The sequence below is a fragment of the Oryza brachyantha genome, chromosome 2 (genome assembly GCF_000231095.2).
Source record: "Oryza brachyantha chromosome 2, ObraRS2, whole genome shotgun sequence".
In the NCBI taxonomy this organism is placed as follows: domain Eukaryota; kingdom Viridiplantae; phylum Streptophyta; class Magnoliopsida; order Poales; family Poaceae; genus Oryza; species Oryza brachyantha.
Window position 1 is genome coordinate 2,453,748 of NC_023164.2, and position 27,851 is coordinate 2,481,598.

The 27,851-nt window shown below is 42.4% G+C and overlaps 5 protein-coding genes and 1 non-coding gene across 9 annotated transcripts; 4 read left to right on the forward strand and 2 right to left on the reverse strand.

The window, feature by feature from the left end:
* Positions 1–508: 508 nt before the first annotated feature.
* On the forward strand, positions 509–3,738 carry LOC102717040 (biotin--protein ligase 2). The gene is made up of 9 exons (XM_006648283.3): positions 509–906; positions 985–1,046; positions 1,529–1,677; positions 1,808–1,928; positions 2,031–2,186; positions 2,385–2,430; positions 2,802–2,868; positions 2,940–3,016; positions 3,196–3,738. The coding sequence occupies exons 1-9, from the start codon at positions 509–511 to the stop codon at positions 3,239–3,241; spliced, it is 1,122 nt and encodes a 373-aa protein (XP_006648346.2). The 3' UTR covers positions 3,242–3,738.
* Positions 3,739–4,405: 667 nt separating this feature from the next.
* On the forward strand, positions 4,406–7,834 carry LOC102722459 (thiosulfate/3-mercaptopyruvate sulfurtransferase 1, mitochondrial-like). 2 transcript variants are annotated; one of them, XM_040521160.1, is made up of 12 exons: positions 4,406–4,452; positions 4,559–4,665; positions 4,958–5,017; positions 5,099–5,161; positions 5,428–5,552; positions 5,975–6,137; positions 6,223–6,282; positions 6,645–6,703; positions 6,899–6,980; positions 7,070–7,133; positions 7,337–7,404; positions 7,479–7,834. In XM_040521160.1, exons 2-12 carry the CDS (start codon positions 4,597–4,599, stop codon positions 7,584–7,586), a joined length of 921 nt encoding a protein of 306 aa, XP_040377094.1. In that variant the 5' UTR covers positions 4,406–4,452; positions 4,559–4,596; the 3' UTR covers positions 7,587–7,834. The 2 variants fall into 2 exon arrangements, with proteins under 2 accessions (XP_040377094.1, XP_015689012.1); XM_015833526.2 differs by lacking the exon at positions 4,406–4,452 and having other exon boundaries at positions 4,532–4,665; positions 6,600–6,703.
* Positions 7,835–8,003: 169 nt separating this feature from the next.
* On the reverse strand, positions 8,004–10,961 carry LOC102717318 (pentatricopeptide repeat-containing protein At4g20770-like). Its single transcript, XM_006648284.3, has one exon. The coding sequence runs from the start codon at positions 10,959–10,961 to the stop codon at positions 8,544–8,546; it is 2,418 nt and encodes an 805-aa protein (XP_006648347.2). The 3' UTR covers positions 8,004–8,543.
* Positions 10,962–15,267: 4,306 nt separating this feature from the next.
* Positions 15,268–18,091, forward strand: LOC102722737 (tubulin beta-5 chain). Its single transcript, XM_006646860.3, has 3 exons — positions 15,268–15,719; positions 16,431–16,700; positions 17,124–18,091. Exons 1-3 carry the CDS (start codon positions 15,326–15,328, stop codon positions 17,801–17,803), a joined length of 1,344 nt encoding a protein of 447 aa, XP_006646923.2. The 5' UTR covers positions 15,268–15,325; the 3' UTR covers positions 17,804–18,091.
* Positions 18,092–19,133: 1,042 nt separating this feature from the next.
* Positions 19,134–19,205, forward strand: TRNAD-GUC. Its single transcript has one exon. It is a non-coding gene; the product is annotated as a tRNA-Asp (tRNA).
* A 526-nt stretch (positions 19,206–19,731) lies between these two features.
* Positions 19,732–27,774, reverse strand: LOC102723016 (SUPPRESSOR OF ABI3-5). Of its 3 annotated transcripts, none has more exons than XM_015833527.2 (17): positions 27,539–27,774; positions 26,424–26,551; positions 26,208–26,248; positions 25,828–26,016; positions 25,275–25,692; positions 25,113–25,184; positions 24,933–25,025; positions 24,776–24,855; positions 24,291–24,369; positions 23,724–23,808; positions 23,558–23,649; positions 23,376–23,444; positions 23,129–23,299; positions 22,729–22,897; positions 21,653–22,591; positions 20,975–21,165; positions 19,732–20,148 (listed from the first exon to the last, which is right to left on the reverse strand). In XM_015833527.2, exons 2-17 carry the CDS (start codon positions 26,469–26,471, stop codon positions 19,966–19,968), a joined length of 2,919 nt encoding a protein of 972 aa, XP_015689013.1. In that variant the 5' UTR covers positions 26,472–26,551; positions 27,539–27,774; the 3' UTR covers positions 19,732–19,965. The 3 variants fall into 3 exon arrangements, with proteins under 3 accessions (XP_015689013.1, XP_006646925.1, XP_006646924.1); XM_006646862.3 differs by having other exon boundaries at positions 24,291–24,441; XM_006646861.3 differs by having other exon boundaries at positions 24,291–24,444.
* Positions 27,775–27,851: the final 77 nt, after the last annotated feature.

A 27,851-nucleotide genomic window follows, 5' to 3' on the forward strand; every position in this document is an offset into this window, starting at 1 on the left:
AAACTTAGCACTTGTATATTTCTAGCTTAAAACTTTATAAAATTTCAACTTATATATTTTTACTTTAGCCTATAATTTTTTCTTGCGTGCGTGGAAAGTTTGCTGCCACCCAATATAACGTTGAAGGAAGAAAGAACAATTTTGGTTGTTTCTTTTATGGGAAAATTATAAATATATCATTATAATTTTGTGAAATCGTAGATACGTTATCCTGGTTCACGTGTTATTGACTCGTGCCTAAATGTCACCTTCTTCACCTGTGCGCATGTGTAATCCTCCAGCCCCAACCCTCTCCGTTTGGGCCTCTGGCCCAGTGGCCTCAAACGCACTCGGCCCAGATCTCCAAGGCCCAATTCACATGGGCCCACTAGACCTAATATTTTCGGCCCAATAGGCGGAGCTCTTGTGGGCCCAGAGTTGGCTATCAAAAGCCAAAAAAAGAGAGCAAGAGCGGAGAAAACAAAGAGCGCCGCCGCCGCCCGCCGCCCGCCGCCTGCCGCCGCCGTCGATGCGCTTGCCCGTCCGCCTCCCGCCGCCAGCGACCGCGGCGGCCGCTACGGCCGCGGCCGTGATAGCCGCCGTAGCTCTCCGCAGGTACCTGCGTACCCGCTCTTCCATGGCCACGTCCGCGCACCGGCGCGGGGGCAGCGCCGGTGGAGTCGCCCTCGTGGTCTCCGGCAAGTCCACGGAGGACCAGCGGCTCCTCGCCTCCGCCGCGGGCTCTCTCGCTCTAGGAGAGGGCGATTCCGTCGAGGAGATCACCGTGTCGCGCGACTCCGGCGCGGGCGCGGGCGCGGGCGCGGGCTTCGACGCCGCCGCGTACATGGGCGCGCTCCGGGCGTCCCGCTTCGGGAGGTGGATGCTCTGGTCGCCGAGCATGGCCTCCACCCACGACCTCGTCACGCAGTGAGTCCATTGTTTGCCTCTTTCGAGTGCTTGCTTTGGGCTTATCTGGCTGACTGCTCGCTTGCTCGGCGTGCGCAGGAACTTCGCGAAGCTACCGGTGGGCGTCGTCTGCGTCGCTGGCGTGCAGTTCAGAGGGAGAGGTAAGTAGGATATTAGGCTAATAAAGTGGTGCTTGTTTGTTGGTACTGTTCTAGAACAATACCTGTGATGAATTTGCAGTCTCTGCGATCGATTTCTGTCACTTTAGGTGGATTAGTAATGTCTGCTCTCTAGTCATGATATGTTTGGTGACATTGGGACTAATGACTCGAGAAATGTTAAATTCGGTGGCTCGATTTGGGGTGATCTCTGCTATGTCTTCAACAGAGAGCAACTTTTACAGATGTAATCCTGGTTAACGGCGTAATTTCAGAAGTGAGATCATTCTGGCAATATGATGTGGCAAAAACATGTTCTTGATTGATTCAGCTTCTTATGGCCATGATAATTCTTTGTGTTATATGTGCTAGCTGAATGAGCCTGTTGAGTATCTGATTGTTTCATGCATCCTTTTAATCATCGATACAATGTGAGGTACATTTACATCAGAGTCCTCCCTGATCGTACTGATGAATTTATGCAGGCCGTTCAAAGAATGTGTGGGAATCACCGGCAGGATGTCTCATGTTCTCATTCACTTCACAGATGGAGGATGCACGGAAACTTCCTCTTATGCAGTATGTTGTCTGCCTTGCCATGACAGAAGCCATCAAAGAACTGTGTTGTTATAAGGTAAATAGTAGTGCAGTACCACTAGTTTTGGTGATTATTTTCGGTGCAGCCCGTTGATCACTTTATGTCTCTCTCTCTACCGAATGATGGATACCTTCTGGGCTTGACTCTCTTTGTGACTTAAAATCAGGGGCTGCCAGAACTTGAAGTTAAGATAAAGTGGCCCAATGACCTCTATCTGAAAGGGCTAAAAGTTGGTGGAATCCTTTGTACTTCGTCTTATCAACCAAAAGTATACAATATTTGCACCGGTGAGTATTATTTTTAATGCTGATGATTGCAATATCACTAAGCAACACTGTCTGTCAAGGTTTTTCTTATGATAAATTTGTGCTTATTTCTATGCTTTTCAGGTATTGGTTTAAATGTGGACAATAAGGAGCCTACGACATGTTTAAATGCTGCATTGAAAGAAATGAAGGCCAATTCGCCCACATTGAAACGTGAAGACATACTGGCATCCTTCTTCAATAAATTTGAAGTTCTTTTTGAGATCTTTTCAAATGAAGGTAGCTTATATTTCCACTCCTCTCCTCTTGTTCTGGCCACATGTTCAAGCACAATGTCCTTTGACGCATGCCCTAGACATGGTATTTTGCTGATTATTTTTGTTATTTAGTGTGTGACCACTTCTTGTGCTGCATTGTATAAATTTTAGGGCCAGAATTGAATAAATGATAACTTGACATTCTTAACTTCTATTCCAGGATTTCAGGCTCTTGAGGAACAGTATTACAACTCTTGGCTTCATAGGTATGGAATAGTATCTCAATATTAATGTCTATTGCTTGAATCTTATCTGCCAGTGCTGTACATCCATGGGTCAAGCGGGTTAAAGGTGGTTTCCAGACTCTGACCTGGGAATGCCTTGGTGTTGGAGTTGTGCTGTTAGTATTTAGAAAAATGTGGAGTCAGACTAAACACCTAGATTTATCCATGAACACCCTAGTATCAATTTGTTACTGTTAACTTCAGTCATTTGCCATATGAAACTTTTGTGCGAGAATAGTTGATGCAAAATATTTGGAAACAAAAAATGTTGATATTTAGTGAATCACCTTGCTTGTCATATATTTTCTACATATGTTTCGATATTACTGAGACTGATCTTCACTGATATGCAGTGGACAGAAGGTTGTTGTGCAGGACGGGCCTGAAGCCCAGCGTGCAGACAGTGTGGTCACTATTCAGGTTAACACCGAATTTAGATATTATTATTAAATACAAATTTCCAGTTATCGGACCATTCTGTTCTTTTTCAGGGGTTGACACCAGCTGGGTACTTGTATGCTATTGGCGAGGATGGCAAAAGCTATGAGTTGCACCCTGATGGAAACAGGTATTGTCCATTTCTCCATTACTAAGATCTTCCTCATGTCCTAATACTCAGTATCTGTATTACTATATCTTAATATAAAGTTCTCGTCTGATTTCTGTTGTCAAAAATATAAAGCGCCAGATAGTATCCTTTTTTTTTTTGTCAAGGACTGACATCTCACGCAATTTCCTGCGCTGCAGCTTTGATTTCTTTGCAGGGTTAGTGAGAAGGAAGATGGAAACATAGTATGAATACAAAGAAAAGTATAAGCGCAGCAGAACATAGTGTACAGTAATTAACAGAATGTTGTTAAGAGTTTCCAGAATGGATTATGGATGGAATGAAAACATTATTCAAACTAAAGAATAACATGCATCTCTATGCTTGTAAACATGAGGGATATTAAACTGCTTCATGGTTGAGTATGTAAATTAACCAAAAAACCGCTACGGCTAACATGGCACCATCAAGCATAAAATCAACAAGCCTTTCAATTCCTTTCAATCCAAGATGGGAATGCATTGACCTGTTAAATCCTGTAGAGTGCCAAGGACCAGGAGGAGCCATGCTGTGTAAAATGTTTATGCTGCCCTTTGTAAGTTGTAACTTTCTTGAAACAATGTAGTAACAAGGAGCCTGTGAACTTTTTGTAACCCTCAGTTGTTCGTGGTAAAACTGTCATAAGATCGATGACTGAAGTCTGAAGCCACCGTACCACTAAGCTAATCTTTTGTGATGGCTAATTTCTGGTCTATATGGTTCTGAAAGGTACCATTTCAGGTTTGCATTCATCCGATTAAACAGGAATGAAAGAAAAATACTACTCCCTCCATAAAAAAAATTCATTTTACTAACTCACATATAACTATATAAAGCTAGAAAAACTAGAATGTTATTTACCTTTTCAAAATCCAATATATTTGTCTTCAATATATTTATCATCTTGTTTACCAAACTCGCATATAATAATTGTTTAAAGATAAATTCTTTATATGACAAACATGATAATTGATGAGCTAAAAATGAAGTGACCGAGATATTTCTGGTATACCATACTTTCATACGGCCCCACTATCATAACTGGTTCACCTCATCTTGATCGGAAAAATAAATAAAATAACACGAGAAAAACGCCAATATAGCTCACCGGATTAGAAGAGTCCTGTGCTAAAAAGTGTCATGGATGACGTCCTCCACAACCTGAATCTGCACTGCAAACAGCAAGTCCGCAGTTTCTCTGCTTCTACTCCTGGCCTCCAGCCATAGCAACAAACGTGACCACAGTTTGCGCTCGCACGGCACATCCCTGAACAGCTACTCACTTCTACTCGTATTATTTATTTACTAGTATTTATTTTAATACTATAATTTATTTATTTATTTATTTATTTATATAAAGGTATCCTTGCCTGCGACTCATCTCTCATCTGCTCTGGCCATCCTCTCCCATCACCGAGGTGAGTTCCTTCTTCCTTCCAGTCAATCCCGAAAAGATTGCTCCTTTGCTTTTCGTTGGTCTCGGAATCTCTCATCTGCAAAACTCTGCTTCCTGATCCCCTTCAGCAGCCGCCGGCAGTAGCCCCGGTAACCGGGCCAAGTTGATGGCGGCGGATGATTCGGTTGTTTCTGCTCGGTGGCTGCACGAGCAATTAGGGCAGCCTGATGTTAAGGTGAGGCATGAACTTTCATCTGCTCCTCCTCAGTCCAGAAAGATGCTTCAGCCTCCTTTTGCCTGCATTTTGGAAGTAGCAATCTGTTCTTGATTAGCAATCCAGTTATCCACATGTATCTAAGTGCTACTAGTACTCATGGAGTACAGTTTATGAGTTCAGTGATAAGAAATCGTTGTTAAGTAGTATTTTGCTACTACTTCATTGCATATTGCTTGTTTTTGTTATTATGGCAAAAGAATTGTAAGGCTACATGTTGCTTTGTTTTGTAACATTCTTCTATTCGGTTTAGGTGCTGGATGCTTCCTGGTACATGCCTGTAGAGAACAGGGATCCATGGCAAGAATACCAGGTTTGTTCCAGTTGCATTGTGCTTTGTTTCTCCTTTTGTGATACCAATGTTTTCTCAGCTCAAGCATTATGATGTACTCAGGTGGCCCGTATCCCTGGAGCATTGTTCTTCGACATAGATGGCATAATCGACAAGACAACTGATGTGAGAGATGTTTACAGATATACCTTTCATTCTTATTTCAATTATTGTTTGAGTAGGTAAATAAGCAGAAGGAACATCCTTCTAAGTGCACTTCACATCTTGTTAATTTGGCCACCAACTGGAAACTTACTCTTTCAATTCAATGGTGCAAGGTTTATGCTGAATAATTGAATTTTCTCATTTAATGAAGCTTTTCTGTCTTTTCTCAAGGCATGGCATATAAATTTAGATGCTTGATATATCTTTACTTCATGAAATTGTTTCAGTTGCCACACATGCTGCCATCAGAAGAGGCCTTTGCAGCAGCAGTTTCTGCACTTGATATAAAAAATCATGATAAAGTTATTGTTTATGATGGAAAGGGATTTTTCAGTGCACCTCGTGTATGGTGGTAAGCATAATATTACGATCTGCAATACCATAATGATGACATCCACCGAAGATAGCTAAATCTGCAATGAAATTTGAGTTGTTGTCTTATAATCATATGAAATGTTCGACAATCATGTTCGTTTAGTCCATTTCATTCTACTAGTGTATCTAAGGCACCTTTACACTTTTGCAGCAATTCTCGTTAATACAATCCAATAAAAATATAATTAATTACTTTTTCAACCAGATTTTATAATTTATAAAGTCTAATCATGCAGTGAAGTCATGATATTTCATGAACTATACAGCGGTAGTTGATTCATTGCAAATTGCAATAGTAGAGTATATTTTCTAAACATGCCAGAGTAATCAATATTTGTTTTACTTCATTAGCATGTTCAAGATGATATGATCTTTTTGGTATATTTTATCAATTGACAGGATGTTCAGAGTTTATGGTCACAATAAGGTTTGGGTGTTAGATGGAGGTTTACCTCAGTGGCGAGCTTCTGGATTTGATATTGAAAGCAACTGTCCTGCCTATGCAATTCTGAAAGCTAAAGCTGCTAATAGTGCTGTCGAAATGGTTTATAATGGTCAACTGGTAATAAGCTGGCTACAAGTATGGTCTACTTAAGTGTACTGAAACAGTTTTTGCTTATTGAAAGGTTTATGGTTTCATTTTCCAGTCGAGTGCTGTAACGTTTCAGACTCAATTCCAACCTCATCTATTTTGGACACTAGAAAAGGTGACCTCTTCATTCCCTTGTTTTGAAATGAAAGCTTTAGAGCTACATATGACCATGAACACATTTTTTTCTATATTGCTCTCCTACTTTATATTACTTGGACTTGTTTAGTTTCATGATATTAAATTTAAATTAGTTAAATTTGGAAAATCTTAGTTTTAACAAGAGAAGAGTATTAAGAACAGGGCCTAACAGGACTCAATGAAACCTTGATTATCCCCATGGTTGTTGAGCTAATAATTAACTAATCATATACTAATCTGATACTACATTTTCCGCACCAGTTACTTACCTAACCAAAGAACAGGGTCTAACAGGCTCGATTATCCCCATGGCTGTTGAGCTATTTTGCTTGTGAACAGGTCAAGCATAACATGGCCGCACAGACTCACCAACAAGTTGATGCCCGACCAAAGGGCAGGTACCCTCTCATTTCTGTTGCCAGGGCTGATTCTAGAAGCTCTAATGATAACTAAGTGCAGCATGCCAACATGTGAATGTCAATATATGATGGCTAGCATAATATTAGGTCTACGCTAAGCCAAAATAAGTAGTAATAGGTATCTTGACAGCAGTTATTACTTTGTGAAGAAAATCACTTACACATCGTTGACAGATTTGATGGTGTAGCTCCAGAACCACGGGAAGGAGTAAGAAGTGGACATATCCCAGGGACCGCAAGTGTTCCATTCGCTGAGGTTTGCTATAATGAAAAATATGCAGTATACCACGTGGTATTTGGATAGTCACAAACTGCTAAATTTTGGCTTTGTTGGTCTTATCCCAGATGTTTGATGGTGCACCAATGCTTCTCCCTGCAGATGAGATCCGTAAAAAGTTTGAGCAATCAGGTTTGAACTTTGATTCATCTCACTGTCCTACAAATTGTAGTTTGGCTAATGTACACTGCATGAAAAGTAGAACACATATTTCAGCAGTGTAGATTTTCTGGTTCAAGATGCAGATATTTCTGAAGGATATTATAGATGTACAACTATGTGAAAGTTTCACCAAGCTGAAACCAATGACAATACCTCATTTAACTTTTCTTCAGGGATATCCCTTGATCGCCCCATTGTAGTCTCTTGTGGATCTGGTGTAACTGCCTGCATACTTGCTCTGGTTCGGAATATTGCCTGCTCATCTTGGATTGTGCCATCTGGTCCTATAGCTCTCTAACACCAATCTCTTCACAGGGGCTCTATAGGATTGGGAGGCAAGATATTCCAGTTTATGATGGATCTTGGACAGAATGGGAAGCTCAACCGGATCATGATTATCCAAAAGTTACTTCCAGTTCTTAAAAGTTAAAACCATCACCTCTGAAATAATGTATCCATCTGCTGAATCTGCAGCTTTATGTTTAGATTGTCAGCAAGTTGATCTCTCTGTGACAAGCTTAGCATTTGAATCAATAGGGCAATAGGCCGTGTGAAGTGTACTGTTGGCAATTTTATTAAGGCCATATTGTCAACCATTAAACTTAAGATCATTGATGTACCCAATATTAATGTTAAAGAATAATAAACATGCTGTTTTTCTTTTCGTTTCATGGTCACAAAATGTGCTATCAGATTGTACCTACAGATTTGGAGTATCATTTTTGGCGTAGTGTTCTACAGATTTGGAGCATCATTTTTGGCATAGTGACTACAGATTTGGAGAATCAAATGAATTGTGCACTGCAAGTCTGCAGCTTAGCACCAACACATGAGGGCCAATGCATCAAATTTTCACATAAGGTAGCCATTTGTTTTAGAGATCAGCACACGATACGTTACCTGAAGCGAGTACCAGGTACAGAAAAGAGAAACATCTTTGCTCGTAGTACAGGTGGTTTGATAATCACTTAATCAGTCATCATCATTTACTGTAAGACAAATGCACTGACCAGCGTATTACAGGCTAACTAAAGTCGGTGTGAACGCCATCGTGTTTTATCCAATGGTCCATCCAGGTACATTTCGCTTACTGTTATGTGATGGGTCAGGAATTTCTTTGCACTTTTAAAATATTCATAAGCTCTCCACTACCCAGAATTCGACACTTGGCAGCGGAATGACAATAATCTGGAATTGTAGACCATTCCTGCCTTTCAGATTCTTGCCGCAGACCATCCAGACGCCCTCACTGACCACATTACAAGAATGGATCTGAAGGCTCTCAAGCAAATGTCACCACTCACCAAATCACGATTGGACTCAGCAACCATTTGCTCGGATTTATCAGTGCATTTAACAGCAGAAAACCCACATGTCGTTTCAGCTGACACAAATCTCGTCTTGATGTACTTTTGTAGTCCCAGAAATGTTCTCTTCGTTGCTGAACATTATGAACTCTCCACCATCTGTTCCAAGATCATCAGCAACCATAAAGGCATGAACACCATCCTTCTGATCTATCCAGCTGTATCCACGACCTTTGACAACTCCACGATTACTCATCAGTGCCCTAACAGCTGATGCGTCACTATGTCGGCCCAAGGACGCATATATATTTGACAGAAGTACATAAGGAGATGGATTCTTAGGATCAATGCGGAACAGGTGCTCCGCAGCACATTTGCCCAATTCAGCATTGTGGTGTACCACACATGCAGCAAGTAGAACTTCCCAAATTATAGGATCATCTTTGCATGGCATTTTACGTATCAGGGCCTCCACTTCTACAAAGCGACCAGCTCTTCCCAGTGCATCTATGAGACAAGTGTAGTGCTCAGCCAATGGTATAATTCCATAGCCGTTCTCCATGGAATTAAAGAATGCCATAGCTTTGTCAACAAGACCGGAGTGACTACATCCTGTTAAGACGGCGATGAAAGTGACAGTATCTGGCTTCTGCTCTGTAGTTAGCATGTACTCAAACAGCTCAACTGCTTTGTCTCCAAAACCATTCTGAGCATATCCATGTATCATCTCATTCCAAGCAACTATATTTTTCATCATCATGCAGTCAAAGAAAAGGTGTGCATCATCCATGTTACCACATTTAGCATACATATCAATAAGTGCACTGCCCACATAGACATTCTGATCATAACCATCTTTCAGAACCTGAGCATGTATCTGCCTACCCTGAGGTATGGAAGACAATCTGGCACATGAATTTACCATACTAGCATATGAGGATTCTGTTGGCATAATTCCATTTTCCCTCATCTGCTTGAAGAAATCAAAGGCCTCTTTATTCAGAGAATGGATAGCCAAGCCTGAGATGATGGAATTCCAGCATACCACATCTCGCTCAGTCATCTTATTGAAAATACTCCTAGCAATACCAATCTGACCACATTTTGAATACATGTCAACCAGACCACTAGCAACAAATATGTCGTTGTGGAGCAGGAGTCTTACTGAAGCAGAATGCACTTGTCTGCCAAGATCCAAATTTCCTAATCTAGAGCATGAGCTGAGGATCACAGCCAAAGTTGTCCGGTCAGGCTGCACATTTTGATGCTGCATCCTTCTAAACAACTCAATGGTATCTTGATGCTGTTCCTCCTGGCAGTATCCCGATAAAAGTGTGTTCCACGTGGTCACACTCGGACTTGATATCTTCTCAAACATTGCACGAGCAGAAATAACATCCCTCGCCTTAATACAAGAAGCAAGCAAATTACAGTAAGTGACCTCATTGGGCTCAAAGCCAGCCTCTTGCATCCTCTTAAGCAGCTCCATTGCCTTCACACAGCTACCCTCTTGACCAAATCCAGTTATAAGGATGTTCCAAGACACAACAGTGACGTTGGGCAGCGACTCGAAAACCTTGACGGCCTCATCCATCTCCATGCACTTTGCGTACATATCGATCAATGAGTTCCCCACATGTTGGTCTGATCCAAACCCTTTTGTGACAACCAATGCATGAATGGCCTGTCCTAGCCGGAATGCTCGAGCACTGCTGTAATCACTGGAGCAAGCTTGCGCGCAGGCGCCCAGAACACTAGAGACAGACACTGGATCAACAGGAACACCGCTCCTGCACATCCTCGCGAACAGCCTCAGCGCTTCGTCGACGGAGCCGGCCTGCGCTAGCCCTCCCATCATCGCCGTGAACGACACCTCGTTCGGGCGAGCCATACCGTCGAACAGCCGCACCGCGTCGCCGACACGGCCGCATTTGGTGTACATGCCCAGGAGCGCGTTCTCGACGAACTGGTTGGCGTCGAGGCCGACCTTCACCGCCACCCCGTGGCAGCGCCTCCCGTCGTCGAGCGCGGCCACGGCGCCGCACGCGCTGAGCACGCTGGCGAGCGTGAAGTGCGTGGGCAGGATCCCCTCCGCCCTCATCCCGCCGTACATCTCCACCGCCTCGCCCGCGCAGCCGGGCGAGGGCGACCGCGCCAGCGCGGAGATGACGGTGTTCCACGACACGGCGTTCCGGCGCGGCATTCCGCCGAGCAGCGCGCGCGCGGCGTCGAGGTCCCCCCCGCGGCACGACGCGGAGAGCGCGGCGTTGTAGGAGTACTCGTTGGGACGGGGCAGCGAGCGGAAGGCGAGGAGCGCTAGGCGGTGGAGGCCCGCGCGGGAGTAGAGCTCGACGAGGCGGTTGACGAGGAAGGTGTCGGCGGCGAGGCCGGCGGCGAGGGCGCGCGCGTGGGCGGCCTTGGCGCCGCCGCGGCTGGGCCGCTTCATGAAGGCCTCGACCGCGCCCACCAGCTGGGCCGCCCGGTTCGCCATCTCGCCCCCTCGCGCGAGGGAATCCTAGCGACCCGCGCCATTTATACTGCCCGAGACATAACTGGGCTGCGAATATGGGCCTAGTTTTATTTGGGCCCACACCAATGGGCCGTCCGATTTTATGGTTTTGAAGGGGGTTTTAACCTATCCTATGTGACGTTTGCGTGGCATTATATTATGTGGTTTTGTTCAAAATAGCATGTTGACTCGGTCTACCTGTGTTGATATGGTACTTAGGTGGCGACTTGGTTATGAAAGAAATAAAAAGGTGGATCGCATATGTCGTACATTTAAAATAAAATGCTCACCTCACAATCCCTTCTGTCTTACACCTCTCCTCCTACTTTGTGCTCTAGACGACAGCGGAGCAGGCGGCTCTAGGTCATACCGAAACTCCCTACCCACGTTACTCGCTCTGGTAGCTCCGCAATGGGCTAACCACAATCACAGGGGAACTGAGCCCTGCCTTTGCCTATATTCGATCACCTATATGGATTCACGTTGAGTCGCATCGTATCGTGACCTTCATTGGAGACCTCAAGTCCAACTCCAATTGGCTGGTTCAGTAGCCAGAGAGGAAAAGGGGTTGGACAACATCATGGGGAGGTGGTGGCCAAGGGTCGGGCATCGAAATCCTAAGTTCAATGAGGTTCCTTGTTGCATGCCTACTCTTTGGACATCCTCCCCTAACCTGTTTGTCTAGCAATCTCGATGTTGCTCCTCAATCGTGTAATGCGTCTGAGCACCCTCGACATGGTTGCAACCAGCATTTCTTTAGCACAATTTAGAGGAGCGGCGGGGTTGGAGGGGGAAGAGAGAGGTGGTGGAAGGTCATTGATATGTGGGTGATCGCTACATTTTGTTTAGCCATAATTGCACGTAACTGCCACATATGTGCCACACCACACGAAAACCATATCAACGTGCCAAGTATACTCCACATAGGATGAAATTATCATCAATACTGTCAAAGGAGTCTGAAATTATTGTCAGTAGTGTCAAAGGAGTCTGTTTGTATTGGTTCCTATATTCGAGGGAGATGGCATACCCATTTTTGCTGCCGAGGAAGGTAAATCACACTCAACCCATAGTTGAGGGATGCAATATGGACTTTTCAGCTGATATGATTCATCACCTTTTCCATCACGATGTTTAAAACGGAGATTTTAGTGGTGGAAAATTATCCACTCTTATTGCCTTTTTACAATTGAAATTTAGAATTACAGCACCTTTTCACCGTATTTTAGAACGGAGGAAGTATATTTTCTACGACAATAAGTATACAAATGCCTATCTAAGCACGTACCCATGCTACTTAAGGCGACACCTAGAGTCTTATTTAAACATGCGGTATGGTGTAATAACGCTAGTGCGTGTGGCGTGACTGTGGCATGGGCACATACCTTCAGCCTGAACTCCATGACTAAAAAAAGGAAAAAGTAACCATGACTAGATACAGGCAAATCCTAGGTTAACTGTACTACCAGAGAGATTTGCCGGTGTTAGATCCGAGACCAATAAATGTAGAAGTAGATGCAGCTGCTCATGGATAGATCTCTGATGATGATGATAAAAACCTGATGAATCCATCCATGATCTATCCAGTTCATCAGTCCGTGCCTTTTCATGAGGCAGGCACGTGATGGCCATGGTCCTCATGGACCAGTGGCTGCTCTGCTCATGTGACAAGGCCAACAAACTCAGATCTATCTATCTAATCTATCCATCGCTCTTGGATATGATTAGTAGTTATACTTACTTTTGCTTTTCAATTAAGAGGCAAGATGAAGTGAAGTGATGTTTACTTATAACAATGTACGATATGATCACAACAGTTTTTTTTTCCGTAACCAACCAATACTATATAAGAATCAATTTAACTAATATGGTCTTATCGTTTTGCTTATAATAAGCATAAGCAAAACCGTTTATTACGACTAGCCTGTAGGTAAAATTATGATATATGTGTTCTTAGCGATTTAAAAACAAAGACCGAAAAATAAGATACAACGAAAACTCTAAAATCAGCTCTAGATTTAACTCTTAAAAACTTAAATTTTGATTTATAAACATAAGCGAAAAGACGAGTACTTATAATGAACCTGTAAATCAGTTTCTGTTTAATTAACAATGACTTTATGTGAGTCCGTCAAGCCGGCTGGCTGCAACTGCAACTACCGTGATGTGGAGATGAGAACAAGAAGAGATGGATGCAGCAGTTTGTTGGGAAGAAGCTGTCGAAAGCGAAGTATCATCTGCCGCCGCCGCTGCTGCTGCTGCTGATGATGATGATATACACGAGAGATGAGACCACTTGCATGCATGGAAGGCCCAAGTTTTCAGCTGTAAAACAGTGGTCCTTTTCTTCAGACAAATGCAACTGTCTGTGGCCCTGTTCGTTTGTGGATAGATCTGCACTGATTGTTCACTGTTTAAGTATATTTAGTTAAAGAATTAGTAACAAATTACTGCTAGCTAATATTTGCATGACATTTGCAAAGTTTTTAGCAACCTCTACGGGTGCTATTGAGCATTTGAGCTATTCTGAATTTGTGATGGAGTTGCTGAGCAGACTGAACTTTCAGACTGAAAACTAAGCTACTGAATTTCTGGCCATGATAATTGCTCGGCTAAACTGACTGGACAGCTTGTTATTTATTCTCACTGTACAAGATTAATAATTAAAACTGCACAAGATTAGCACAACTGCGTAATTACAGTTCTATTGAGAACTTGAGCTCTGAGACTGAAAACTAAGATTCAGACTGTCTGACCATGAGAATTTGTCGGCACATCCCAATTATGGTCTCATCTCACAATACAATATTTTATAACCGAACCTACTCGAAGGGTCTTTTTGGGGAGCTTTTCCTAGCTGCAGCTTTTCCCAAAAGCTGCTTCTGCCATAAGCTGCCCTAAACGATCCACAGCTTCTGAGAATCTGTAGTTACATATTCTGGAAAATGACTAAGAATTCATAAGTTGGAGAATCTGGGTTTAAGAGCTTTTCCAGATTCTCAGAAGCTGGCTACCAAGCAGCTGCTTCTCAGAATCTAAAGCTCTCCAAACAGACCCAAATTACCATAGATGCAGATTATTTCAGTTGTCGAACATCAAAATAGCGCCCTACTGACAACGATTTCTTTTTGTTGAACAACAGAAAATTTTGACATATTTCAACAGCAGAGAGCACAACAAAATTCAAGGATGGCATGGCTAAACCTTGACCTGCCCCATTAATAGTGAAAAAAAGTCCTTGACAATCTAATAAACTCCTTTAAGTTTCCCCCGAAAAAGAGTCAAAATAATAAAATTGTAATTCAACAGCTGGTTTACCATAGATGTGTATATTTTGATATAATATTTAATCATTTAAATTCTAAAAATAATTAATTTTAAGATAGATGGACCATTATCGTGTTCTTTTGTTAGATGAAGATAAAAGATTATCTAATTTTTATAATAACTATTTCATGTTGTCAACAATAAAAATAGCTAATATAAAATTAAAAATATACTTTAAAAATAAGATAATCATATATTAAAAACTTTTCTAAAAATTACCCAAGCGCATAAGAGCAAGTATAATAGCAGGCTACAAGCTGACTAAATGCTTATGTGGATGAGAGAGGGGAGGAGAGAGAAAAGTAGTGTCCCATAATCTTATAACCAGCTTGGACACAAGTATCAAGAAATCATGTGAGAGAGACGTATGAGTCATGCATTAATGATAAAGAGCTAACTTCTATAATAGTAGGTTAAAAAAAGACTACAAATAGTCTTATAGTCAGTTTGTTGGCTATATTATTAGCCTTTCTCTAAGGCTATCCTCAATGTAAGTTTCATGGACACGATTACCTAGAGTGACATATCATCTAAAAAATTCTAGGATAAAACACCTCTCTTTCAATTCATAGTTTTATCTATTGTTGTTTCCTAGGTTACAAGAAAAACACAAGCTGTCTAGGTAACAGTGCATAGAAGGTTTTATCTATATAAAATTTATTTTATCTCTCTCTTCGTTGATACTTTATCATATTATTAAAAATATATACATGACACATTATTTATTACTAATAAAACTCTCATTGAGATTAAATAGATAAACTCAACGTACAAATGAACATTCGAAGTACACTCACCCGGTAAAACCAGCCTGCTCTCACCGCCCCCCACGCGAAACCCCAAAATCCCGACCCTCCCGAAAACGAATTTCAAATTTGGATCGCGGTAACCTCACCATCGCGTTCCCCTCACCCACCCTTTCCCAATAAAACTCCCACCCACTCCTCCCCACCGGCCACCACCCCAAATCCTCCCCCTCCTCCAAAACCTCACCGGAACCCTACCTCGCCGCCGCCGCCATGAGGGAGATCCTGCACATCCAGGGGGGCCAATGCGGGAACCAGATCGGGGCCAAGTTCTGGGAGGTGATCTGCGACGAGCACGGGATCGACCACACGGGGAAGTACTCGGGCGACTCCGACCTCCAGCTCGAGCGGATCAACGTCTACTACAACGAGGCCAGCGGGGGCAGGTTCGTCCCGCGCGCCGTGCTCATGGACCTCGAGCCGGGCACCATGGACTCCGTGCGCTCCGGCCCCTTCGGCCAGATCTTCCGCCCCGACAACTTCGTCTTCGGCCAGTCCGGCGCCGGCAACAACTGGGCCAAGGGCCACTACACCGAGGGCGCCGAGCTCATCGACTCCGTCCTCGACGTCGTCCGCAAGGAGGCCGAGAACTGCGACTGCCTCCAAGGTATACTACACCCGCCCGCATCCTCCTCCTAGATCTGCTCGTTTTGCTTGGGAATGGTGGGAGATTTGGTGTCGCCTTGGTGCCTAGATCTCACCTCATATGCATCTCAAGGCGCTCTGGTTTTGGGAACGATCCAATTCTAGGGCTCTTAGCTCGTAGATCTGGCCATTTCCCCCACTGCAGGAGACAATGGGAATTCTCCCTAACCTCTAGATCTGTATGCTCCACACCTTTTTTTGGGTTAGCTTTCGCTGCGGAATCCATTTGTGGAGAAATGCTTCGGTTTCATGCGGTTCCAACTAGCGGGATCTAGTGATTAGTAGCCTAGTAGTTGTGGTTGTTGTCAACAACTTTGTTGCCTTCACTCGTGTACTTCAGATGTGATGATAGGTGTGGCACATTTCGTTTGTCATTTTTGTGTTTGTTTTGTCGATATGATTGGCTTGTTCTCATGCTTAGCTGCAATTGTGGGAACTCTACCTTCCCTGACTTGTAATTTTACTTTGAACCGGCATTTTTACACCAGCGGAGGATAGGGATTAGTAATTGCGGGCTACATTGGTGTAATCTAGGGCGAAATTCAAGTTTTAGCTTTGAACCCTCAGATGTTTGCTACAATTATAGATGCAGTTGCAAAAATAGTGTATGTTCCCCTCATTTTTTTGGGTCAACTGAGAACTGAATATGAAATAATGTTTTTGTCTACTGCAGGATTTCAAGTATGCCACTCCCTGGGAGGAGGAACTGGTTCTGGTATGGGTACCCTGCTCATCTCAAAGATCAGGGAGGAGTACCCAGATAGGATGATGTTGACATTCTCAGTTTTCCCCTCACCAAAGGTTTCTGATACTGTGGTGGAACCCTACAATGCCACACTATCAGTCCACCAGCTTGTCGAGAACGCTGACGAGTGTATGGTCCTTGACAATGAAGCTCTATACGACATCTGCTTCCGCACTCTGAAGCTAGCTACACCCACTTGTAAGTGAAAACATTCTATAATTAGGGTACCATGCTCAGTTACCGTACTGTGCTCCATGTAACAATAGATCATTGATTTCATCTTCATCCTGGTACACCACAGCAGCTTAAATCATTCATCTTTATGTCAGATGCCACTGTATGAATTTACTCATATGAGGCAGTAATGAATTAGCTGGTCCATGTTTTCCACTGTTGTGTATTTCGTGCATCCTGGCATTACTTGATTCAATTAATGAGTATGTCTGTCACGTGCAGCTATTACTGACGCTTTTGACATGATCTATCTCTAAGTTTGCTTGTACTACATGTATGGTCTACAGTGTTGATATGGAAATAGGGGTTTTTATGCTGTTCTAACTTGTTTCTTTATGTGTATCAATATGCATGATTCTGACTCTTCTTTATCTCTTTCTTTTTCAGTTGGTGATCTGAACCATCTTATTTCTGCAACCATGAGTGGTGTTACATGCTGCCTGCGCTTCCCGGGACAGTTGAACTCTGACCTTCGCAAGCTTGCGGTCAACTTGATTCCCTTCCCACGTCTCCATTTCTTCATGGTTGGCTTTGCACCACTGACCTCAAGGGGATCCCAGCAGTACCGTGCCCTTACAGTCCCCGAGCTGACCCAGCAGATGTGGGATGCCAAGAACATGATGTGCGCTGCCGACCCAAGGCATGGCCGCTACCTCACGGCCTCAGCCATGTTCCGTGGGAAGATGAGCACCAAGGAGGTGGACGAGCAGATGCTGAACGTCCAGAACAAGAACTCGTCCTACTTCGTTGAGTGGATCCCCAACAACGTGAAGTCGAGCGTGTGCGACATCCCCCCCAACGGCCTGAAGATGGCGTCCACCTTCATCGGCAACTCGACGTCGATCCAGGAGATGTTCCGCCGCGTGAGCGAGCAGTTCACGGCCATGTTCAGGAGGAAGGCCTTCTTGCACTGGTACACCGGGGAGGGCATGGACGAGATGGAGTTCACCGAGGCCGAGAGCAACATGAACGACCTGGTCGCCGAGTACCAGCAGTACCAGGACGCCACGGCCGACGAGGAGGAAGAGGGCTACGACGAAGAGGAGGAAGACGAGGTTGCTGCCTAAGCCACCTGCCCTTACCTCGCTCTCGTATCCCATCCTAGATGATGGTGGTGATGATGATGATGTGCCCGCCTTGTGTTGTTATTACCATTAATTACTCTAGTGTGCTGTATTGCAATGGTCCTAAGATGTTTAGGTGATCTGATGCTTCTTCTAGCCACCTTTTTCTTGTGTTTTGATTAATGCCGTGTTGTCGATGCGAATTGTGTTACTAGCTTTAACTGTGGACCTAAATTACTAGATCCTGGAAATTGTTACTGTTTGTCAGTAATGTCGTCCGTTGCTCGATGATCAGTTTCTTTTTACTCCTCGTCTCACTTGCACAAGTTGCACCGATTAACCGACGTGCTCTTGAATGTAAGCGTGGATGCAGCTGTTCCCGATTACTATTTTTTAGGGCCCGGTTACTAATTTTTAGTGCCCGTTGGTAGAGCTTTAAACTCTAGATTTAGCTCTAAACTCCAACTTCTAAACTTTAACTCCTAGTGAGAGAATACGAACTCCTAGTGAGAGAATACGAATATGAAGTAGATTGATAATAATAGCCTTGTAGATTATGTGTAGTCATAATTAAACCATGATTTAATTATGTTTCTTTTTATGTAATTAAATACTGATTATTTTTCTTTTGAACTTCAACAACACAACTATATGGTTATAAAATACTATATGATAGTTAACACACAATATAAATATTTACTAATAATATATAATAATATATAGTAGCATGAGTGACAGATTCAAGTAATTACAATAAAATAATAAAGGGTAATTAGTCTTTTAGCGTGGAGTGGATCTGTGGAGTAGCAAAAACCCAGCTCTACCCTTGTAAGTTCATTTTTCAGGAGCAACTTCGTCAACTCCGCTCCAGAAAAATTAGAATCTGTACCGTTTGGTAAAACTCCAATTCCAGTTAAGTTGGAGTTGGAAGCTGAAACTTTGTCAAACAGGTCCTTAGAGTATTCGGCAAGTTCAATTTCTGGGATAACTTTTGGTAGCTACTAAATTGTCCGTGGATTATATTGGGTCTCTACGCAATCAAGGATTAAAATGGAACGTGGATGGAGCAACCGGTTTTTTCAACCAACCGTTTTTTTTAAAAAAAAAAACTGACTGAGCTTTTCTATGGGAGCCGCGTTTCAGTCTGATATTTTTGTTAGGGAGGTAGAGGGCGACGATTGTCAAAAGCAGTAGGCATATAAATATTTAGAACAGTTTAACTCTATGACATTAAATTTATTTGTCTCGAATAACTGTCGTAAATTTATCTGCCTCTTTATGTCTATCCTCTCGATCACTCATTAAAACTATTACTCCATCCTCAAGCATCCAAGTCGTTGTAGTATAGTGGTGAGTATTCCCGCCTGTCACGCGGGTGACCCGGGTTCGATCCCCGGCAACGGCGATATCCAATTTTGTTGTTTTTTGATCTGCTAATCATGGTGCGGCGTTGCTCCGGTGGGGCGGTGGGCGTCGGCGACCTCTTCTTCCCAGAAGCCGCGCGTTCTCGTCCGGCACTCCAGTGCATGTGCTGGTCGAAAAACCATTTCAAGATTCCTGGAAGGCATTGGGAACTACCCTAAAATATATTTGTACTTTTGTGTGATTTGCAGCAAATATTAAGATTATATCAAGATATTTTTTTTAGTCACTTTAGTGATCAATTTAAAATTTTAAATTGCTTAGATTTCTTTTCGAAACAACCAATTAGCTTTTCAAACATTGAAATTTCTGAATTTACAGAAAAACAGTTAATTTTTGAATTTTGAATTCTCAATCTTTTCACTTATGCTTATAACCCAAAATTTAATTTCAACCTTACATTTGAAATTAATTTTGTTTTTTTTCACCTAAGTTAATTTTTAGCATTGACTTCTAAATCACTAAGAATACATACATAAACATTTTATTTATAATTATTTTTTGTTTGCATATATACTATTTAGCTTTTTCTACAAAAAAGCCAAACAATCCCCCCTGACATTATTAGAATCATAGAAATCAACACATAAATGCTTATATTGTGATTCAAAGTTTGACCCTAAAAGTTTATTTTTTGGAAGAGGTAATAGAAGGAAATCGACAAATATATTCAATTGTCTATCCAAGGGCACCTCAACATTACTACTACAGCCATATTACAACAAGAAAACTGACACAACAGCTCAGGACATCTCCCTGAATCTTGCGATAGCTTTCTTCTGGATGATGGTTTTGTAGCTATCGCCAGCTTGCGCCTCCAGCGACGGGTCAGGTTTCACCCGCTGTTGGCTTCCGAGTCCAGCCCTCACATCGACAGGTTTAGCCTGAACTGGTTCCTTGATGCCACTACCAGTCTTTCCGAGACCCTGAGTATTTGCAAAGAATTTGCCAGCAAAAGAAAATGCCAGTGTGCACTCACGTCAGACACTATACAAATTTACGCAGATTCCATGTTCAAGGAAATATCGGCAAATTGATTCTTCTGCAGTCACAGTTAATTTCTCATTCCTTACACAGTTAACTTCTCATTCCTAACAAACTACTCAAGCCGACTGCAGATTTCTCTCTCAAGCAAAGCGGTTACTGATTAGCAGGTTTCCACATTTATTCTAGTCTTTTGGGGGTAGAAACCAGAAACGTCACAAGAAGCAATAGTTTATTGGTCAAACGCGATGAGAATGTAATCCACTAAATTTCCTTATGAGGAAGCCAACCAGTGAGATTTGACACTCAACACTGACATCTTAAAGCCCCATCTGCTGGCCAAGCACGAAATTTGTGATCAAAACTATTATAATTGTGTTCTTGGCGCCTTAACACCAATGTTGAAAAAGAAAATACGATGAGAAACCCCGAAACAATTGCAAAATTAAGTTTTTTGAATTCAAATTTTGGCAGCAACATATGATTTTAGGACAAACGAGGAGGCCCCTACACAAGCTCCAAACTCAAAATAGCTAAAAAAAATGCGGTCACAAGTGAGCCAAATAAATCTCTATAACATATATAAGTCATGGTCGACTTAAATCATTTGTCAATGATATAATGCAACAGAAACCCCAATATAAAACAATGTAATAATTGGACAAACAAAAATAGCTGCCAAGAAAATTATCAAATGCACGAAGCAGCAATGAAATTGCAGGGAAGCCATCATCAAAGAGTAAAAAGGCTGAAATAGTTAGAGCTTACCAGTCCTTCTTGCCAACCCATATTGCGTAGAATACGGTTGCCCACATTGCTCTCATCTATTGCTCTATCAGCAGTGATAACCTCATAATTCTCAGTATTGCCAATTTCACCACTAGAACGTTCACCCACCCCTGGAGGAAATGGCATTGATCCCATCTCACTTGAACCCCTTCGAGATGGGTGCTCACCAGCTTGACAAGAAGGAATTTCCAGACAATTAATACAAGTCTCAACAAGCTATATAAAGAGAAATAGCCTTGTAATGTACTACCTCCGTCTGTAAATACTTGTTTCTACTACAACTTTCTCCATTTACATATACTTATGGTTTCATGTTTCCTGAAGGCCTTGCCAAAAAATAATTCAAACAATTGTACCTAAAACACTGCATTTTAACACCACCCCCCCCCCCCCCCCCCCCCCCCCGCTCTCTCTCTCTCTCATGTGTGTGTGGATGTGGTGTTACAGGGAGTCTTTTCAAGATGTGCTTATGGTCAAAGGTAAGGATTTATGAATAAATCTAACAAGCTAAACAACAGAATGTACTGTGATGACAAAAAAGGCTATGTTGTGGTTGGATAGTAACATCTTGAGTTAAATAAATAAGGATAGAAAATAATAGCTACAATTGTACATGGTGGAAATTGGAAAATGGCAGTTGAGAAAGTGCATCCTTACTTGGATCCAGTCCATCATTATCAGTACCAAGTGATGAAGATGATCCATATAAACTTCGTCTTTCTGCAGCCCGATCTCTGTACTGTGAATGTCCTGGAGCCTCAGAAAACCGGCGTTTACCACTCCCTGGAACTCCAGATGGAGTATATGATGCCAGAGCAGATAAATCTGTTTTGAAGGGTGCAGAAGTAGGTACCCCAGCATTTGCTGTTAACCCGCTTGTGCTTGTTGCTATGTTGGAGGAAGAATCAGCACCACCAGCATCAGATGCATGAAATGCAGTATCTGATCTGACTATTCCTCTACCAGAGCCTCTTATGACACCCATAATGGTAGTTCCTAAACTGTTACTGACAGGTGTAGCCTTTATGTCGGAATCTATCATTTCTGTGGGCGCAGCTGTTCGGCCAAGAGAATTGTAGCTAGTAGGCAAGTTCATGTCCTTAACATTTCCAAAGTCTGATTTAGGCTTGCCTTTCACTGAGAACCCAGTTGCACTGTGTACACTGTTTAATTTATCATCAGCAAAGTTGGACGGTTCCTTGTCATCAAGGACAGCACGCCCTGGTTGGCCTTCTTGATTTCTTTGTTTCCACATTGCTAGGACATTATTCATCTTTTTCTTATTTGCCAAAAGACTACCTTTCGATGCCAACTTAATCTCTTTTGCCTTCTCCTTTTCTTTCTTTTCTGCAGCCAGTGCTGCACTTGCAGCAGCCTGAACAGCTTCAGGTAATGAAGTTTTCTCGCTTTGTTTAATCGTGGCTGCAGGTGCAGAAATCACTACATTTTTACCACTGTTACTTTCTGAGGTCTTCGTGCTAGTATTTGCCGTGTCCCCTGCTGCTTTACTGCTGTTCTGTTCATTGCAAGGGACATACTCTTGAGTTTGTTGATCATATGAATACCACACTCCGGCATTACCATCATAGTAAAGTCCTGCAACAAACACAAGTTTATAAACCGCGTAATACTTGGAACAATTGACATAGAGCAAATAAAAAACTACTTGGGATGGAAAATTGGAAAGCATTTCTAAATTAATTATGGTAAGGACATTGTTGCAACATGCATACCTGTATTTCCATCATAATAGAATCCTGAGGCAGAATCATAGTAATAACCAGACTTCTCATCCCAAACAAATCCTGACTGTGGAGCAGAGCCATTGTTCTGAGGTTCTGAGGTGCTATTCAGATTGTCATCAGGATTGTACTCTTTTGGGGCCCAACCTACAGCATCATACTGATCCAAAAGGCAAACAGAATAAAGCAATAAGCATTGTGCCTATAAACTGCCAAAACTGTATGCAAAAACCATTCTACCCTAGTATAAGCAATCCATGCCGCGAGAGATTTTGCCATTCTAGTGCATCAATTTAATGGAGTCAAGTAGGGCCATTTCTCATTTTCTTCAATTCAATGTTTCCTTTTCTGTGCACATGGTGATGTATTACAAGTAGGGGCTACAACAAACCTGCTGAGAAAATGATGCAGCCTCAATGGCAGCTGCAGCAAGGCTATTTGACTGTGAAGCCCCTGATACTGGTCCGTGTGTACTTTTAGCATAGGTTACACGTAAAACCTGACCATTCTTCTCAAGTGTAATCCCATTTGTAGCTTCAAGAGCTTTTGTAGCATCTTCCACCTAACACAATTAGACACAGATGAATATGGCAATACACATCAAACAAAAACTTCACTTTTTGCCCACCACTACTTACAGAATGAAAATGGATGAAGGCAAAACCTCTGGACACATGAGTAAACTTATCCCGAACAAGGCGAATATCCTGCACAACAACAGCATGTCATTCTCTCAGCAGAAAGGAAGGAAATAGTGCAAATCTTCTCAACAGAAAAGACAGAACAGTGCAAATTTCAATAGCCATAAGCTTCTTCCCACCTTTATAGGTGCGTGCTTGGCAAATTCATATCGAAGCATTTCCTCATCAGCATTTTCATCCAGACCACGAACAACTAAAACATGAGTTGGACCTGAAAATGCAGTGTCTATTAAGGCAACTGGCAAAATAATTTACATAATCCTACAATAGAAGCATAGAACTTGCCTAGTTCAGATCCCCTTTTTGCATGGAGTGGAGTAGAACCAGTTGGATCAGCAGGTAGAGAATCCTCGGTTCGTGGCTCATTGCACTATGAGAATAGAACATGCAGTTAGCCAGAAAAAAAAAACTCAACTAAACAAACATACAGTCAGTTGCCAGGAAATACTACTTGCCTCGTGCTTTTATAATTGTCATCTTGAACATACCCAAAGTAGTTGTCATGACAAATCTACTAATGGCATTTTCTATGCGACAAAATCTTATTAATTTGCTATACTAGGCTAATGATTCAAACATCATCAGCTAATCCAACTTCTTATAGCTTATGTGATAATGAGACTACTTAAATTTGGCAACTTCTCATTAACAAGAGGGATGTTGAATCTGATGGGAAAACTACTCCATCAAGAAAATTATAATATTGGCTGATGACAGAAAAATATCAAGCACGCTAGATTGGATTTAAAAACAGAAAAGATTTCATGCAAACTTCTCAAGGATAATAAATGTAATGGGTCTTGCGATTAACACACCTACAAGAATAATTTGCAATAATAGAGTAAAACATACCTGAAAACAAGAAGTTCTGCGAGCAAAGTTCATGCAGCCACATATAGTACATATCCAATCACATGGCGCAGCAGCAGTCCTGTGCCCATAGTTATACCTTGTAAAATTTTCTTCTCCATGAGAAGGCCCACTCATCCCACTAGTTGGTTTACTACTGCAGTAAAGAAGTTGCCAGCAATAATTACAGTGGAAGAAAAAAGATGAGTATACTTTTGCAAAAGGTTAGATGCATGCAAACTGTTTTTCCTCAATGTGCCCTTATGCAAAACTGAATTTGATGCAAGCGATAATATAATACACACTAGACAAAGACATGAATTACATCTGTAATTGTGTTGTTCCACATTGGTTAAAGTTAGGAGTTCTTATCACCCAAAGCAGAATACTTGAACTTCTAGCGGTAAAAAACTCAACAATGTTACATACAAGTAGACTGGTGAATATCGATGGACAACTTCAACTATATCATAAAAAAAGGAACATACCTGTACTGAAAATATACCTTTCGACCATCAATTAAAATGCCATTGTCTCCAGTACCTTCCATCATCCTGCGGGCAGCTTCCTGTAGAGTACAATAAAATTTCTGAGCATAACACTAAATGAGAGTCCAAATGGGTAAATATCTTTTATGGTTAATACCACAGTAGGGAAGTCGATAAAGGCAAATCCCCGAGACATGCCAGAAGATCGTTCCTTAATTACGCGCACACTACGAAGAGGGCCCCACTCAGCCTAAAAGATATCAGACTCCAAATGATTAAAACAAACCAGACAATACACTTGCAACCAGTATAACAGTTTGTGGAGAGGAACTTGTACAAGAATCTGGTTTAGGTCATCTTCATTAGTCTTCAGGGACAGACCCTTAACAACAACAGTGGCAGATGGAGCCTACAAGCATGAACGTATTTTATTGGATTCATCAGTTCATAAACAAATTTGAAGCATGCATTTATCTACAGAACAAATGGATGGAAATACCACTAAATATCCATGCCTTCTCTCATCCCAGTCATACTCTCTTCTCCTGCCAAAGGAATTGTCATCATAAAAGCCATCTCTTTGGCTCCGACCACGACTCTTGCCACGAGGTGATCTTGATCTAGACCGAGATCTCGATCGGTCATCGTGCCCACGTGATCGTGAGCGGCTATGGCGCATGTATGGACTTCTGTCCCTTTCATGACTCAACCCTCTTCTTTCATGTTCACTCTCACATAAATCACGCCTTCTCCAGCTACCATCTCTCCTGCTTTTCTCATAGTCCGAATCATAACTGTAACGATCATAATCACGATCTCTCTCGTAGCTATCCTCTCTGCTTTGGTGAGAGCTGCGGTACCGGTCTTCAAAGTCACCATGAAACTCCGCATGGTCTCTACTCCCAATCCTTTTGTTCCTATCAAAACCAAAATCACGGTAACTACCAGGTTCATAGTTGTCAGCAGCACAATAATTACCACGGAGTTTATCAACTCCTCCATAGGATTCAAATTCATGATGCTTTCCAACACCGCAATAGTAAGTGTCATGCCTTCTGTAATCTCTGGCTGATGAATATTCATCATCATGAAATCTTCGAGGCTGAGACAACATGGTGCCAGCAGGTGCAGGTGGATACATATTTCTATCATGCGTGTCCTGATAGAATGCACCCCTTCCATATGAATCTCCTTGAAAGCCATCATCCACAAATCTCCTACCGTTGTAGGATCCACTGCCCCTGCAATTTGAGTCAATTGTAGAAAATATGGTAATTGACAGAGTAAACTAGACAACAGATCATAATGGAAAAGAAATTCAGCTACTCCCAACAAAATATAACTGAGTGCACAACAAAAATAAGTTGAACAGAACAGGAGATAAGCATGAATATAACAGTTAACATACCACCAGAATAGCGTATTAACCTACCTATAATCTGGGCCATTGATGACGCCATACCCATCCAATGCCTGTAGATTCAACAGAAGTCGAGTCAGCAAGTAAGTCTACAGAACAGGCAGGTAAACCCATTCCATTTAAGCAATGTCCGCTTCTTCAAATTCTTTACATCACAATGCTGGCCAACCACATGGCCAACAAATCTGCTATTCCTTGTTAGCTAATAAAGGGAAAGGCTTCAATTACACTGTTGTTCTCCCACCCATGCTGTGGAGCATAACGCCCATGATCCATTTCTGATATTCTGCGTTGAAGTTAGACTGCAACGTTCTTGGTGTATCTTCAGAATTTGGGGTGAAGATTTTTCTAGTGTCCTGTAAGAGACACATGATATCACACGGTTAAGCAAATGCCAACAAGAAAACCACCGACTGCCACCCCTTTACAGGACCTTCAATCAAGAAGACATTCCCATTTATTTCACACTAGTCGTCTCAGTTTCAAATTTAACTTTTCTTGGCACTCAAATTTCATATTTTCTGTTTCTATCAGCAAAAGAAATTGATTCAATTTATCAGTACTAGAGTTGTCTCTGTTTCCCTTCTTAGAATCTCATACAGTGCACAATTAGCAATTCCAAGAAATACATTCAACCAGCTTCACAGATAGAAGGTTATATAATATATTGTCTTGGTTCACGATTTTGTACATAGATTGGCTAAGAATCAGTCGTATGACAATAAGGAGATGCGGAATTTTCCAAAACCATGGATACAGGGAGGGCTTAGATTGATGAAAATACAAAATAATGGCACAGCACAAGGAATCTACTAGGTTCTTAAATGAGATATTATTTACTCATGGAAGTATTGGTGTATTGGAAAAGTATCCCATACAGGTACAGCAGTTTGCCGAAGTATATAGAAGTGGACAATAGTTCTCGCATATAGAATTGTAGATCGAATCGTGAACATTTAAGTGTCAGGTAGAGCCACTGGATTTAGCACAATGTTGTAAAATCAAATGCTGATGCAGCAGCTGCACAAGCAACCTAGAGAAACTGTGCCTATGATTTTCACTATAACATGATAAAATTCCCGGAAATAAGCCTCCAAACTATAAGCTAGTAAAATTACGATATGACATCGCCTTGAATTGACATGTATCAACACAAGTCAAATTATCATGATTATCCATCAAAATCTCTACAGAACCCCGCGAAATTCGAAGCCCCAGAAGGGAAATCCACTAGGATGAGTCCCACACAGTAGGATACCCTTGTAGTAATAAGCCGAAATCGAACACGACGACGAGGAAACCCGACCCCCCACCCCTCCCCTCCCCTCCTACTACTACTTTACCTCTCGAATCCGCACGAAGGCGAGACAGACGGCCGAGAAAACCCTAGCGCGAATCGCGATCCACGATTCGCGCGAGGGCGACCCCGCCGGCTCGCTGGCTGGTGGGATATCCTCCTCCGAGGGAAGCGGCACAGGTCGACCGAAGGGCGTGGCGTGGCGATCGAGGGGGGGGGGAGGAATCGGCGGCGGCGGCGGCGGCGGAGCGGCGGCGTGCGGGTTTGGGCGGCCGCGAGTCGCGACGTGCTGGTGGGTTTGCGATTGCGACGCGAGAGGCGAGGTGAGGTGAAAGGAAGAGGTGGGAGTTGGGCTGGGC